The sequence below is a fragment of the Spea bombifrons genome, chromosome 6 (genome assembly GCF_027358695.1).
Source record: "Spea bombifrons isolate aSpeBom1 chromosome 6, aSpeBom1.2.pri, whole genome shotgun sequence".
NCBI classification, from domain to species: Eukaryota; Metazoa; Chordata; class Amphibia; order Anura; family Pelobatidae; genus Spea; species Spea bombifrons.
In genome coordinates, this window is record NC_071092.1 from 10730755 (window position 1) to 10747680 (window position 16926).

A 16926-nucleotide genomic window follows, 5' to 3' on the forward strand; every position below is an offset into this window, starting at 1 on the left:
TAGGAAGCTTAGACCTCCATCAGACCCTGTCACCATCAGACGGAGGGAGCAGCCCCTCGTTATGTGCGTTCATATTCTAAGTCCTCCTCTGGTGGTGCTGTGTTGTGTCCCTAATGATCAGCTTCCTGCAGGGTGTGTGTTTGTATATACGGTGTCCGCATGTTCCTCGCACACTGGGTCCGGTTTCGGTGTAAATACGATTCAATGTTTCTGTTGTTTTTTTCTTTCCTTCAGATGGTTGTTATATGAAAATAAAGTCTATCACCATGGAGGAATCTGGCTGCTTATGTTTGTACGAGTGTCTATCAGTCTGTCTGAAAGGGTGGAGAAATCTCTCCTTGGCCCTCCTTTGCTGGATATACCTTATTCTGGGGTCCCTTTGATGCAGAAGCTTTCTGTACAACTCCATCATCAAGGAGAATGTGACACATGATAGGGGTATTAAGACAGGGTCGCTGTGTGTTGGCAACGCTTTGGAATGAATCTAGAACCCAAGAATTTAACAATGTTCTTAGAAGCATGGGCGTACACAGGGTTTTTTCCATGGGGGGAAATATCCTCCCCACCTTTCCCACGCCAATATCTCCTTACCTCCTCCCCATTGCCTACCTTTGTTGGTTTGGGAGAGGGGTTTCCTGATGGGGGCAAATGTTAGTTACCCATCATATGACCACAGTACTGGTAGCTACAGATCATCATCTACCTGCACCACATAAGAACTTTACAATAGCTGGGGGGGTAAAGATTGGCCACACGTATCCCAGTCTACTATCCCTATGGTGTTCAGCCGGTAGTGGCTAATTGTATATCATGGGAGTTGAAGTCAACAACAAAAATGTTACTACAATCCCCATATGGCTGGCTGAATATTATTATAGATGCAGTCAACAAACGTTAGTGTTTGCACTGTTGACTGTGTATGCTGCCCACCCCAAAGCCCAGTATTCAGTTACCAGATGCTCTTCCCATATTAATCAACTAGCAATGTTGCTGCTCAACATCATGGGAGTTGCAGTCAAGTAAAGTTACCGTTGCGTTGTGACGTGTAGCTCTGTGATGCACAGCAAACATTTAGAGGTATTACAAAAAAAGGAGGATAGTTAGAGCAACCAAAGTAGGACACTTGGTAGTTTTACAGCAGCTGTCGCAAAAATTTGGAGTTCAAAAAGCTGTTACTTCATTTCTCATGAAGGTTAGCCAACCAAATGGATGGCTGGGAATGATGAGATGTGCATTCCACAGCTGCTGTAGTACTAATCTATAATGATATAAAAGCTAACCTTTGGGTTACTCCAGATGAGTACTCACTTTCTTGTGATGCTTAACACACTAGACTGGCTGAGAGTCATGGGAAATGTAGTTTCAACAGTTGAAATATTAACTAACCCTAGCTGCAGTACATGTTTGAAATAAACTACCTTGTGTCTGCAGCATGCAAAGTGTGTCTCTGCCCATGCAAAGACTCCGGGTCTGTGAAGGAGCAGCTGCCAGAGTAGACCATCTACAGGGAGAGGAAAAATGCAGACCAAACTACTCCGACAGCGGGGGATGAACAGAATTAATTAAAAGCTTTATCTCTGCACTCCCTTGACTACCAGGTGTTTTTTGGTTGTTTTTTTTTTTGCTGTCTCTGGCTAGTTAACCCCCTCCTCTGGACACCCATGCTTGGAAGGGTCAACTCAGTAGATGATCTACTGAAAGAATAGGCCCTTTATAATACATAGTTTTGGCGAGGTGAAAATATTATATGATTATTATTATTTATTAATGTATATAGTGTCCTTATGTCATACTTAAAAATGTTGACAAGATTTCACAGCTGTGTATACGAAGAACCATTTGGGTAGCCCAAATCTGGTATTATACCCATAGGATAGAAATCTGTGCAAGCTATACCTTGATTTAAGAAAAGGAGGGTAAAAAGCCAGAGGATAGGTCACAAAAAGCCTTTCTACACACGTGTGACCAGGGAGACTTCATCAGGCCAGTGTACCACGCCAGATAGCCATGCACACCACTCAGTCCAGCTCCTGTTCACCCCTCTCCCCCAGGAGTACCAAAGATTTGTTATCGGAAGACATTAAACATTTATCTTTTGGTTAGAAAATAAGAGCATCACTGTCAATGCTGGTCCATTTTTTCTGATATTTCACAAAAATTCTATTGGAAAACAATTTTCTAATTGAAATTTCTAATTGAAATGTAGAATGTACACTGCTTTTTATACAAACCCCAAGCTTTTGGTATCATTTATACCCTGTATTTAGGTTAAAACTACATACCTCCCAACACTGTTTTAGGGATGTAGCTAAAGGAGTGGCAGCGATTTAACGAGGCTCTTTATGTGACATATTGATTTACATACTGTATATTTGACTGAGCAAAGTATTTAAATAAGGGCCATGGTATACAGGAAATATATCCTGTCCTCTATGGTTTCACCTGCTGAATATCCAAATAGCGGGTAAGCACTTATTAGTAGCATTGGTACAAAATGTTATACGTCACATAAGAAGCTACCTCACACACATAACCATCTTATTGTGTAACTAATCAGTGGTTAAATCCAAAGGAGCGCTGCTTGCTTACTAATAAATTATGAAAATAGTAGATATGGAGGGAAATTACTGAAATACAAATGGCACACAAGCTGGTTCTGTACAGAGGAGGGTCTTGTGTCCAGCGGCCAAGCTCTTTTTTCCTATGCTGTGCCAAGAGGCAGCAGCTCAGCAGAGTCACATGACATAGCATCACATGACTAATGTGGCAGCTCCTGGCAAAATATGTTTCTAAATTATAAACATATAATATATTCTAAACATCTTACATAGAGACATAAACAGCTATTGATAGGCTGGCCACATTAAGGCTGGTGCTGTGGGTTCATGGCATCCAGGCGCCACAGTAACCACAGTAGTAGGGCAAAATATGTGTAGTTAGATTGTGTGTGTGTTACCATACGATGTTAGAGTGTGCATATGTCAGCCTACTTGCCAGGTGTCCTGGGACAAAGGGGTAGGCAGCATTATGTGGCACTGCATGACTCCACCTGCTTTAGGCTCCACTCTTTAGTTCCCAGCGTGTCTGGAGCTTAGGCTTTATGTGTCTCTCAGACATACATGGCTTAATGCTGCCTGTGCACAGTGTAATGCATTGTACATAGGCAGTATTTTAATGCTGGGATAGACCCAAATTCGGGACTGTTGGCAGGAATGTGTTAGTGTATGCTGTGTGTTAGTTTGGTGTCTGCACCCCCCTAATCTAAAATTGGACCGCCCCTAAATTAACCCTAAAGACCCCATTAACCATAACTGCCCCTAAAATAACCCTAAAGACCCCATTAAACATAACTGCCCCTAAATTAACCCTAAAGACCCCATCAACCATAACTGCCCCATAATTAACCCTAAAGACTCCATTAACCATAGCTTCCCCTAACTTTCAGCAGCCCAAATAGTAATTTTATGCTCACTGTTAGATGAGTTGCTGAGCAGTGTGGACGCTATTAGGAAAGGGGCGGGGCCAATCATCAGTGTGACTGCAGGGAGGGACAGGGAAGTAGTAACTACTGTTAGGGTGTTCGATGGGCGTTTAGGGCGGCGCCGCCCCTCTGAAATGTGCCGCCCAAGGCAGTTGCCTTATCTGCCTTGTGGCAGATACCATTAAAAAGGCCCTGTTTGGCCGAAACGTTGCTTTTTTTTTTTGCTTTCTCTAAATAAAGTGGCTTGACAAAGGCCCTGTTTGGCCGAAACGTCGCTTTTTTTGTTTTGCTTTCTCTAAATAAAGTAACCTTAGGATTGGAAGCTGTTTGGGGTGCTGGGATTCTTTTCCCAGATACAGCACTGAGTGTAAATGTGTGTGTTCTAGTTCGTATAGTAGTTACCAGGTGGGACCACTAGGGGGCACGCGGCTTTCCCACCGCTCCCGGACCAGAAGGTGCCAGCACTCCTCTGTTGATAGTACCTGGCCGGGTCACATAAAATTCTCGGTAAAGCCCTGCCCCTAGCTTTCTATAACCACACCCCCTGGAACAAAATTGCCCATTCGTGGCCATTTCAAACGTTGCAATTTTGGCTTTCATGAGAGTAAAGTTTTTTCTAGATCTCTAAAGTCGATGATTTACAAACACTGTACGAAGCGCATGCGTCCCATTATACGCTAGTTTGTATCCATTTGGATTTAGCCCTTTGTAAAACAAAACAAAAAAAAGGCGTACTTTCACTAACGCAACTTCCGCATTCTCTGACAGGTTTGGTACGCGTCATCATCACGATTTAACCAATCACCACACGACAACTAGCCCACATCCGTCTATAGCGGCATGTCCCTTCTAGCGAATCAGAGAACGTGTCGTGGAACCATCAATGTTTTCAAACCAATGCGAGAGCGCGGCGTGGAGCCGGCCTGTTTCGGCCAGCCAATGGGGAGTGAGATTGGTCTGGAGGGAGGTTGCTAGGAGAAGCTGAGCCACAGTTGCCGGTGAGTTGTATCGAGCTGACTGGGGGGTGATTCCGGCTCCACGTGACTGTTTCCCGTGGTGTGCTGACTCAGGATGTGGTCGCTGTGCGCTCTCGCTGTTGCCGGTGTTCTGGTGGCGCTTCCCGGTAGTATCCAGGCCCTAAAAGCTGGCGAGTGCGAAGGTGAGGACTGGGTGGGTGTAGCGATGGCATCTTAAGGAGTGTCATGGCTGCTGGCTGAGGGATGGTGGGTTGCAGGTGGCTGAAGGAATATATATTTTCCATTGGAGCGAAGTCTGCCTTTTCATTTTGGTTGGATTACATCCCCAAGCGCTCCAGTGCTGAGAGTTGTGGGCGTTACAGTCTTCATGGGCCGCCTTATATGTAACAACTAACGTGTTTCTGTCACAATCTAATTCTGGGTTATTGTATCAATTCAAATACCCGTGCCCCACCCCCACCCTGGCGAGGCTGTGTCTTCCTGTGACCCCCAGCCTGCGCTCCGCTGTGGAGGCCGTGGCCCCCAGCCTGCGCTCCGCTGTGGAGGCCGTGGCCCCCAGCCTGCGCTCCGCTGTGGAGGCCGTGGCCCCCAGCCTGCGCTCCGCTGTGGAGGCCGTGGCCCCCAGCCTGCGCTCCGCTGTGGAGGCCGTGGCCCCCAGCCTGCGCTCCGCTGTGGAGGCCGTGGCCCCCAGCCTGTAACCCTCTTGCCGTGTTCTGTCCCCAGTGTGCGTGTCTTTCCTGGATCGCTTTTATCAGTCTCTGAAGGAGAAGAATGTGGAGTTCAAGGCCGATGTGATTGAAAAGGAGCTGCTGAAGTCCTGCAATGAGGCGAAGGGGAAGGAGAACAGACTGGTAGGTTCCGTGTTTAAATAGGGCTCCTCTCGGCCGCGGCTCAGAATGTGAAATGGTGAATAGCAGCAAATCTGTCAGAATAACCTGAAGTATCAATAAACTCCTGCTGCCTGGATATATGATAATTGACTTATAGTAACGGGGAAAAAACATTCTGTCAAGCATCATTATAGCCGAATGCGGAGACCTGCGCTGGAATCCCCGCACTCTGGAGAGAACAATGTCAGGAAGAGGGGGACCTCTCAGAAACGCATTACATTAGAGCCTGAACCCTCCTTTTTTTATTCTATACATTATATATATATAATGTAGTGACGTTTGTAAGATGGTATATGCTCATTATTAGAAATCTACCTTGTATGTGTACATTATGTCTAAAGTTGGGTATTAAGCTTTATACTTGGATGCAACAACCTTTGCAAGCGGGCAGAGCAGTGCAGAATGCATCCCTGATTATTAATAGTGACTGCACAAATTAATTTTGTGTGTATAAACAGTTACCCACACATGGTTTCCAGTGCCGCTCGTACATGGTAGGTTAGTACTGGGCTTCAGTTACAAAGGTAGTGGTAATTCTGTGTGTAATAAAATCCAACGTGAGTTCTTCACGCGCTCAGTTGTGAGTATTGTGGGTTTTTTCAATGTGCTGTCAGTTTAAACATGGCCAGCAGAGGGAGCTCTTATGCTAGAAATTCTCCAGCCTGTGATTATTACTCATTGATTTTTATTACGATAACGTAAGGAGAAAAAGGTTTAGCAAAGTAAATCATATATATATATATATAATAATGAGTGGGGAGGGCTGCCACTTTGCCTATTTGCTTCCAGGTCATGTATATTCCCCACTACTACATTACACAGAAGGGAATAAGTTACTTAGACAGGGTGTTGATTCTCTTACTTGAGACTTTATTTTGCGCGCTCTTGGATGACACTTCCTATGAGCCGGTCAGCACAGGAAAAATGGTCTATGTGGCAACCTTACTTATAACTTTCGCCGCACTCTTCATTGTTTTTGTATTTTGCCATTCCTTCACACGGGTTTCCCTGACTTCCCTTTATTTAGTGCTACTATATTGGGGCTACCACCGACGCAGCCACAAAGATCACCAATGAGGTGTCAAAACCACTAAGCTACCACATCCCAGCCGAGAAGATATGCGAGAAGCTGAAAAAGAAAGATGGTCAGATCTGCGAATTAAAATACGGTAAGTGCTTGAAAATAATTCTTTTCGCACAGGAGTGTAAACGGCATATGATCTAATTGCTACTTTCTGTCTTGTAGACAAGCAAATTGACTTGAGCACAGTGGATCTTAAGAAGCTGAGGGTCAAAGAACTGAAGAAGATCTTGGATGACTGGGGGGAGACTTGCAAAGGCTGTGCTGAAAAATCCGATTATATCCGTAAAATCCATGAGTTAATGCCCAAATACGCTCCTAATGCAGCCAACGCACGGACTGACCTCTGATATCCCTCCCAACAGGGAATAAGCATGGACTGATCCACCTACCTTGGGAGCTGGCAGACTGACCCTCTTAGTTTTCATTTTACATTTAATTAGGTTTTTTTCTGGTTTGTTTAAAGAAAACCCAGACTACAGAAGATCATACGCTGCAGGGTCATCTGCAGAGAAAAGAACCCCCTCTGTTTGATAAATCTGTAAGTTATGTATTTGTTTTTCTCTGAGCTGTCTTTTGACAGTATATGGTCTTTTTTTTATTAGTTTCTTGCAATTCTTTTGAGTGGTATTTTTTTTCTATGAAAATAAAAGAATCCACTCTGGATTTTGCTGTACTCTTCAGCCATGGGCTGCCGCATGCTTTGTCCACACTTTATAACACGGCGTGAACTATATGTGTGGCAGGCCACGAGTGTCCCCAGGAGGCACTCTACATGTGGCAGCACACAGGTTTCCATGACTGTTTCTCTAGTCCGAAAAAATAAATAAATCAGTATTTCACTGACTGGCAAAAAGCTAAAATAAAATAATAAAAGTTTACTCTTTTCCATATTACAAAAAACTACTTGAGCCAGGTTTGTGCGAAGTATGTTTTAGGGCATTCACAGAAAGAATTGCAATTCTTGTTTCTTCTGTTCTCCCTCCATCCGTTTCTGTCGAATGTTTATATTTTACTGTGCCCGAGTGACTCCACAACCTATAAATTGATATTTCTCTAGTACCGTGTTGCCTCTGCATTATTTTTCCATCTTTTAGAAGATGACGGATGCCTCGTTTTGAGGTGTTCGGTGTTTCTTTCGGGTTCGTGGTTGTGATTTGGATTGCTCTTGGTGATGAGATTCCTTGGCTGGGGATGGCTGATGACTTCGGATCAACTCCAATATTCCATAAAGGCTCCGACTGAGGTTTTGTTATTGGCAAATCCTTTTCTTCATGGAAACCTTGTTCTGAAGTTTTTTTTGCTCCTCTCATTTATAAGAAGATGGTAAAGAGGATATTTTGCCTCACAAGCACGCCTATCACATCCATAACTCAAGACTAAACGTGTAGCGCACGTTTATAAAATAAATATATATTATTCAGATATTCAACCTGTCTTCTATAGAACTGTGAAAGAATCTCAACGTCGGCGACCCCGGAAGATAAAGATTTGGGTCTGATGTATTGTGGCCCATAATAGCACTTTTTGACCCCGCTCACCAGGTTGTCATGTGCCGAAGAAACACTGTTTTGGTGACACAACGTAGTTATCTCGCTGCATAGTATCCCGCTGCCGTTATTGCACACCGGATCTGGCCAGCCGTGAAATAATGGAAAAACATAACGGTAGTTATGACAAAAAGAATACTTTCAGTGCTGTAACCTAATAGGATTGTACCCAAAAAGCTTGTGTGATACAATAAAGAGCCGCCCTGCCCTCATATTGTCATAACGGGCAATATTGAGTTGATCGAGTGTTACTTAATCTTATGTTCAAAAAGAGCACACGCTGTGGGTGTATCTGACAAATGTGATGTCATAGGTTTAATAATGACAGATGATTTACCTAAGGGCGGTGAAACGTTTTCTTCTAGTAATATATTCTGTGTGTGTCTGGAACCACGTTTGCTGATTTACCAGATAAATTAATCTGCAGGGAAGAAATCTGTACATGCGCACCCACACCCGCTTCCGCTGCTTTTACCCCTTATGACTCCAGCGCATTCACAGTGTGTGGCTCTGCGCATGTACACATAGGATGCCAACATAAGGAAACAACCACAGATCTGATACTGTGGCTACCTTTGTCAGATGTACCTGCACGGCTCACACCCGTTCCGACAATGAAGTCTGAGAGGAATAATAATTGTGTGTGTGTTTATGTAGGTGATGTGCTCAGCCACCCGGTACTACGCTCTAAAACAGATGTGCTAATGATGGCGACCATGTAATTACAGACAAGGAATCAGAAAGTGATGTCCTGTGCGCCCTTATCTGCATCTCCTTGCCTAGAATACCAGGAGCGATCGCTTTAAGCAACCCGTAGAAATAAAGAGAAAAAGCTTTATAAATGGATTTATCACCATAGCAACAAATGTATTGGTCAACCTAACAGGGACATTCCATTGGTTGCTATGGTGACAAGACCACTTTGTACCACAATTCTTCTTTATGAATAACCGCCATGAAACGTACAAAATCCCAGCACTGCGAGAAGTGACACAAAATCTGTTTATTTGCATCATAATGCGGCTGCGTTAAGCGACAGGAAACGGCGGCATCTGAACTGCCGGCTTGCGGCAAACGATTGATATATCCGGTGTGCCAGGGGCAACTGCGACCCCGTCTACAACATGGCCAGTCCGGCCTGTGCTGGGCCAACTAAAGCAGCAGCGGGCTTCAGTCACCTAACGTCCCAAAGCTATGAGAAACGGCTCCCGAAGTAGGGGAGTGATAGGTGTGATGGAGAGTGCGTGTGTTATATGGGGGTTGGGGGGATACTATGCTGTACCGGGGGCTACCGAGGGGCAGCGGACATTGGTTTGTGTCTGTCGCGTTTATTGACAAACTTGTCACTATGGCGTGATTACGTCACGTATTTCCGAGGGGTCCCGCCCGTCCCTTTCGTCACGTCTCCCGGGCGCCCCCTGATGACATCACCTCTCCCTCCCGACTCATTGTGGAAGATGGCGGCTGCAGAGTGAGCGCGCCTCCTCCGCGTGCGGTACCGAGCAGCGCACACCGAGCGCCTGGAGCGACATGAAGCGGCAAAGCGAGCGCAGTGAGCAGAGCCCGGGCCGCGCCAAACGTGCCCGGGAGAGGCGGGAGGAGGCCAGCGGGACTCACCATAAAAGCTCCGGCAGGCGAGAGAGGCCTAATCAGGCCGGAACCTCCTCCTCATCTTCTTCTTCCTCCTCCTCACGGCGGCCCCGAGACCCCCCGCCACGACCGCTTTTGCTGCCCACCCCAGGCGAGACCACGGGCTTGGAGTACAAGACGCTGCTGATCAGTAACCTTGGCTCGGCTCTGCCAGACCCGCTGCTGGAGGACTGGTTGTTCCGGCATTTCCAGCGCTTCGGGGAGATCAGTGTCAAGCTGTCACACACCCCGGAGCTGGGGCGGGTGGCCTATATAAACTTCCGCCGGCCCGGGGAGGCACGACAGGCCAGGCACGCTAAGCTACGACCCGTGCTTTACGATCGCCCCCTGCGAGTAGAGCCGGTCTTCACCCAGCAGCCCACACGCCGGCCAGAGCCAACCCCGCTGCCTCTCACCACTCTCCCTGCCTACCCCCGCTCTACCTCCCCGAGACACCTGCTCCTGCCCCCGGCCCTCACCTCTACAACAACCACTGCAGACAGCTACTACTCCCTGTACGAGGAGAGGGCTAGAGGAGCCACCTATGGTATGAGCAGCACCAGTACGGCCGATGATGAGCAGCTCGCCCCGGAGGACGATCACCGAGCCACACGTAACCTCTTCATTGGCAATCTGGACCACGCCGTGTCCGAGGTGGACCTGAGACGGGCGTTTGATAAGTATGGCCCCATTGAAGAAGTAGTGATCAAGCGCCCAGCGAGGAATCAGGGATCAGCCTACGCCTTCCTCAAGTTCCAGAACTTAGACATGGCCCACAGAGCGAAATTGGCAATGAGCGGCCGTCTGCTGGGTCGTAATGCCATGAAGATAGGCTACGGGAAGGCTAATCCCAGTACGCGGCTGTGGGTCGGGGGACTGGGCCCCAGCACGTCTTTAGCGGCCCTGGCCCGAGAGTTTGACAGGTTTGGAAGCATCCGCACGGTTGACTATGTAAAAGGGGACAGCTTTGCTTATATACAATATGAAAGCCTCGATGCTGCTCAGGCTGCCTGCGCACAAATGAGGGGATTTGCACTTGGAGATCGCAGGCTTCGTGTGGATTTTGCTAAAGTTACCCCAGAGGAGGCGGCCGCAGCTGCGTCCAGGTATGCGCCCCTCCAGCCTACTCCATACCCTCTGCCTCTTCCCTACGAGTTGCTGCAATCGGAAGCCTACAGCAGGCATCGACCCACACTGGAACCAGATCTCCGAGTGAGGGACCGGACGCCGCCTCATCTTCTCTACTCTGACCGGGAAAGGCCTTTTGTGGAAGCCAGTTGGGTAAACAGCGAGCGCAGGAGTTCTGGTCCAGGTGCCCGCAGCAGGAGTGGGGACCGTGGGGGAGGTGGCAGCTCCAAAACTAGGGAGGAGAGGAGACGACGTCGGAGTTTGTCTGGTGAAAGGGGTAGGAGTAGAACTGAAAGGAGCCCTGACCGTCCCAGGAGAGAAGCATCGGAGAGAGATCCTGGAACTCCGCCATCTCCGCAACACAATCACCGCCCCCCACCGCAGGACAAGCCAAGGCCTCCTACACCTGAACCCCCACAACCCAGAAGGAACCATCACCCTCGACCCCCAGAGCCTCCGGAAGACAGACAATCCCCGGTCCCAGAGAAGGGACGGACGCTGCCTCCTGTCTGGTGTGGGCACTTAGTACTGAAGAACAGTTGTTTCCCCACCTACCTACACTTCTTAGAGGGTGACCGTGATGTACCCAGTGCCCTCCTTAGAGACCGCTCTGCAAACAATGGGGGCAGCCTGGCACAGCTCAAGATTGCCCAGAGACTCCGGCTAGACCAGCCAAAGCTTGAGGAAGTTACTAGACGGGTGAAGCAGGGCACTTCTGGAGGTTTTGCTGTACTGCTTGCCATTCAAGCCCCGCAGACCGAAGGGGTTATACCCGAGGAGCCCGGCTTACAGCGTCGCCTGCTTAGGAATCTTGTCTCTTACCTGAAACAGAAGCAGGCAGCTGGGGTCATCAGCCTGCCAGTAGGAGGGAGCAACAAGGGTAGAGACCCTAGTGGCATGCTTTATGCATTTCCGCCTTGTGACTTCCACCAGTTGTACCAGCAGAGTGCCCAGCGTACTGTGGGCAAACTAGAAGAGAACATGATTATTGTGCTAGTGAAAGATGGCGCTTGATTCAGGAGTCGCTGCCCCCGTCCTGACTGTCCTGTGTCCTCTCTCTGTTTGGGTTCGCAGCAGCGATGAGGACAGAGGAGCCTCAAAATACATTAGTTGTGATTATCATGGGTTGAATTGACTCCTTGAGTGCTGAAGGGGGCTGCGATGAAATGTACTGCGGACCCCCTTCAGCTCTGAAAGGGTTAAAGACAATTAAACAACAATTAACCACACTGCTGTCATAGCTCTTTGTTTAACAGGTAGAGGTGGTAAACCTCGGGGACTCTTCCTGCTCGCTGTCCCCAAAGTGATAGTGACATCTTTAAGCAAGGTGACCGTTCAGGGCATGTTTTATATTTGTTAATAGCTGAATTCTATCAGTAAATTTACTGCCGGACAGATATGTATTTTTTTTTTCTTTTAATTTTTTTTTAACACGTCTCATGTTTCCTCATCCCTGTTTCTGCTTGAAAGGCTCACATTTTTATGGTTTGGTCTGGGATGAAGGGGTGAAGAATATTTTTTTTTTTTTTGTTCACAGGGTGGGCGGGCGGGGGGGTTAATCCGGTTTTTATGTTTGTGTGCCTGTGTTGCTATGGACTCCTCTGTAGTACGAGGGTCCCAAGAGTGCCTTATGTACATGTGAAGCTAGCTCAGTGTGTGCTGTCGCGGTGTGTCCCTCTGGCTGTATGGGGTGTTGTCTAGGCGGCAGGTGGTTGTTAATGGAGCCCAGGGGTCCGATTAGTTGGAATCATAGTCCCTGTTTATAACCATGAGCAGCCTCCCAGGATCAAGCCCGACTCATTATTTCTTGGTAATGAAGCTTTATGTGAGTGCCCTAGTTGGGGTGTTGGGTGGGGCGGGGGTGTTACCACACCCTGAAAATTAGCAGACTGATTAATGCAGGGAAAAACACTGAATTCCTATCTTTTTGTTGGAGGGAGAATAAAAAAAATCTTGGGTCATTAACCAGACACTACCAGATAAACACAAACACTGTATATTTCCGTGTCGGTGTGTATTGATGTGTTTGTCTTTTGTTTGTGTGGAGCGATACACACTTCTGTATACCCCGACATTCCAGGTGCGGTACGTGATGCTTCATATAGAACTGAAATTGCAGGAAAACTTCGTACACACGTCACATTAATTTGTGCTCGTATATAATATGCATCTACCCTAAATGTGACTTAAAATAGGAAAAAAGTTTCAAAAGTGAGTTTTTAATGTCCGTGCACATAGCTTGTATTGCACTTTATATACATGTGTACAACTATCTCCTGTTATATACACCGTTGGGGGTATATGTTAATTGTGCACATCTATACTAGTGTATATGCCTATGTATTAATGTGTAAATGTATACAGTGCGTGTATCTATGTATGTGTGTGTGTGTGTGTGTATATATATATATATATATATATATATATATATATATATATATATATATATATATATATATATATATATATATATATATATATATATATATATATATATATATATATATACACACACACACACACACGGCATGCATAATATACACTTGTCCCCGGAGGAAGGTTTACCGGGCCCTTTGGATAAAGTTTTTCTGAGAACGGCAATCAAATCCATCTATACTGTCTACAGAAATGGAACTGCTGCATTATATGATCCGGGTACCCTAACATACGTACAAAATACATGTGGTTTCACAAAAAGTATCTGTGTCCGTGTTGTGGAATAGAAATTCTCGGTGTCGTTGTTGGAATGTTAAGGAACTTGTAGATTCACTCTGGGCTTTATTCACTTAACCAGGAGTTGGCAGGAGCGCTATGGTTTCAACTCCTTTAATTAATTTTGCATTAAAGGGCCTTCCTGGCTAATATGTATGCAGGTATGATTTAAATATGCATTATGCAGGGCTGGTTTTGGGGCTCTGAAGCTCACTTAGGTGATACCATTTAGTATAGGAATGAAACTTTAGCTTTCCTGCCACTTTCTTCTTTCAGCAGCCGGAGGAGTTTGTATTTAGCTCATTGTTTCTTCTGCGATGAGACGTTTATCAGCCGATCAGACTTGTCTTCTGACCCTCTGCTTTAAGGAGCCGAGCCGCTGCTTGGGGCTGTTATTCAGGTTCTTGGGGGGCCCCCCCATCCTGCTTGGGGTACAAGTTGAGCCGTTAGAACTTTTGCCCACAGAAGCTAGGTTTTGAGGGTGTTTGTAAAATGCTGGGGGTTGTATGGTCAGTATAGATGAATTTTACCAAACAATGGTTCATGACTCGATTCAGTAAGTTAAGGCCGTTCCTCGTCCTGTAAGTCGCTTTTCTTGGTTTCTCTCCCAGGTTCCCCCAATTTTTTTTTGTATTTTTATATAAATTACCTTCCAGCTCCTCTGCGTTCAGACGTTTTCCCTGCACAACGGGTTCAGGGAGCTTCTAGCCTCATCCTCCATATTTCTATACATTACATGCAGGTTTACCAAGGGTGATGGGGTGAAGTGGAGGGGTGAGGGCCGTGTACTGGCCCTGTACATTGCCATTAAAACCCCGCAGAATGGAAATGTTTATGCATCTTGCTCATAATTTACAGGAGAGCTTTTGTTTTTGTTGAGTAGCGTTTGACTGACATGTTAAAGGAGTGGTACCCCCCACGCTCTTCTAATTCTTCATAAATAAAACCACCATGGAGCGATATCGATGAGTTAAATGTCTGCTGGAAGTTCATCTTTTTAGGGTTTCAGGCGGTAGAGAGCAGGAGCAGCTTAAAAAAAGTGTTTTACTCCCAAAACTACAGCTGGGGTAAGAGAGGGGAAAATGACACAAAAAAAAACTTCAAAAAGGGTATATTGTACTCGGCACGATATAACCGCAGAGACGTTATAAAGATAGTTAAGTATAACATTTTTGTGACTGCGTCGTAGAAATCTCAATAAAAGCAAATAGCGCCACTCAGCCGCTCTCATCAGGAATTTGCGATCTCCCTAAAATTAGACCCAGAACTACAGCAGCAAACCCAGCGCTACTTAGCCGATTGTTGTTATTGGAAGCTCGTATTTGCACGTAGATACGCACTCGCGATGGGGGTTGCTATGCTGCCTTCACAATATGCAAAAGACGCATTTGCAAATCACAGGACTCCTGGGTTTGTTGTGTTGGGTGAGAAAAGGCTCCCTTTTGGACTGGATTTGTGACTTTCACAAAATACCACTAAGAATACGATATATCTGTAAAGACAGAGCGTCCGTTTCATAAAACCTTTTAATGAGGAAGCGTTGATTAACTATCCGTGTACTGGTTTGGCTTATTATTTGTGATGCAGGGGAAATAAGTTATTGAATACGGCGACACGTTTGCGGACTGATCCTGGGGGGTTTCGCTTTCTTCCAAGAAACATATAAAGGGAGTTAAAGTAACGCCATAGTTTACAAGAGATGGAGACTCCGGGTATTTATAGGCAGGTCAGGGCGAGTCATATGAATTTCTTTGTCTTTCTAACCATTTCAATCCTAATCTGAAACGCCGGCAGATTGATTGCAGTGAAATGGGTTAGTTTATGCACATTTCTTCAAGTAGAGGCGGGTATTCAGTAATCTGGGGCCACTTTTGCTTTTTTTCTCTCTTTAACAGACATTTATATTTTACTGCAAAGAATCTGTTTGAAAACCCATGACTGCGGGATCTGTCATTCTGAAACGCGTCTGACCATCAGGCAGTGAAGAGATGTATTCGATATATACATTATCACCTGCTTTTCATAAAAGAGCTTGCCTAGGGTTGGTAAAAATGGTGGAAAAGCTTCACTTTGATGCACTTATTTTTTTCCCTCCCTTCTCCAATTAGATTATACCAAATGCCAGTCTGGGATTGAAGTACTTTTTTCTGAACTGTAATTTTATTTTTTAAATAAAAGCATACAAAAACTACCAATCCTGTTTAAAATAGTATGTTGTAAAACGTACACATCCGGTTCTTTTGTAAGGCGTACAGTGGGCTGATTACGTTTAATTATTGCGGGTAGTGAATCTGTGCTGACGGGCAGTACCACTCTGTATAGGATCTCATCGGAGGTGCAGCAGCGTGCCGGCCGTGGTCCAAACAGAAGGTCCCAGTCATTAAGCCGTAATATACTAGCTCCGTGTTACGTTATGGAGGCAGATAGGAAGAGAGGTCGCAGAGAGTAAAGCGGCGTGAGGATTGCGCTGCACATGGTGCAAATCTAACCTGCTAGCTTACATATTAATGTGAATCTCCTCTTCCTGCAATGTACCTCTTGGAGTTTCTCCTTCCGAAGCAGTAAGTGTTATTGCGTATGAGGAAACACAGAATCAAACGCCTGTTTGAGGGAGCTTGCCTTCAAACATCTCAAACTCTTCTCTTGTAGGACGTTAAGCTGTATTGGATTTATTATCAAAGGCAGGAAACTGTTTGCCTCCATACTATTTCCCAGCACCTTGGGTCATATGCATTAAGAGCATTTGGCAACACAGCCCCAGTAGCCACACTAGTGCTGCCGTGAGGGTCCGTGATTCCGTTTAGGGATACTGGTAACCTATATGTTACAGGTAATAGAGTACCGCTGCTGGTTACGCACTTATCTATGGAGGCTGTTATCAGTTACAATAAGGTGTTAACAGGTTGCGTTTCCAAGAATGTCCCACCAGACACAGAGCGGCAAAGGATTGGCAGACCCCGCTTAGCTGCCCCTACCCGCTGTTTTAAGCCAATTTATAGTATGGATCTGGGAGTCTCTAAATTGTGGTTGTGTGCTTTTTAATTAATTATAGGGGTAGAGAGGTATCAGGCTGCCTTAAGGTCCAGTCATACAATACAGCTTATAAAAGAACATCAGTCAAATGTTGCGGGGACGGCGTGGTACAGATTTTCCTTAGATACGCAAAGGTCCCATAAAGGGTTATCGTGTAATTTGCCCCATCATAACACTGCTCGACGAGCAGTCGGAATTGGTTTTAAGTTAAATTATACTTCTTACCATAAACAGGATTCCCGCGCTAGAGGGAAAAACCAGGGCTGGCTGAAATGTTTAGACATATTGAGCCAAGTTTGCTACCGCGATTAAGTGTCAGGAGCGAGAAGAAGCACATTATAGGCCGGTAGCAGCTTTTTGGCCATCACTACAGAGTAAAACCACACAGTGTTATTTTCATTTTATTTTTTAAATAAATACACTTTTACATCAAAGAAAAAAAACC

The 16926-nt window shown here is 45.9% G+C and overlaps 2 protein-coding genes across 2 annotated transcripts; both read left to right on the forward strand.

Moving 5' to 3' along the window:
• The first annotated feature begins 4438 nt into the window (after positions 1-4438).
• On the forward strand, positions 4439-7488 carry MANF (mesencephalic astrocyte derived neurotrophic factor). Its single transcript, XM_053469242.1, has 4 exons — positions 4439-4640; positions 5182-5309; positions 6376-6517; positions 6595-7488. Exons 1-4 carry the CDS (start codon positions 4553-4555, stop codon positions 6777-6779), a joined length of 543 nt encoding a protein of 180 aa, XP_053325217.1. The 5' UTR covers positions 4439-4552; the 3' UTR covers positions 6780-7488.
• Positions 7489-9319: 1831 nt separating this feature from the next.
• On the forward strand, positions 9320-12131 carry RBM15B (RNA binding motif protein 15B). The gene has a single exon (XM_053469833.1). The coding sequence runs from the start codon at positions 9510-9512 to the stop codon at positions 11748-11750; it is 2241 nt and encodes a 746-aa protein (XP_053325808.1). The 5' UTR covers positions 9320-9509; the 3' UTR covers positions 11751-12131.
• The last annotated feature ends 4795 nt before the right edge of the window (positions 12132-16926 follow it).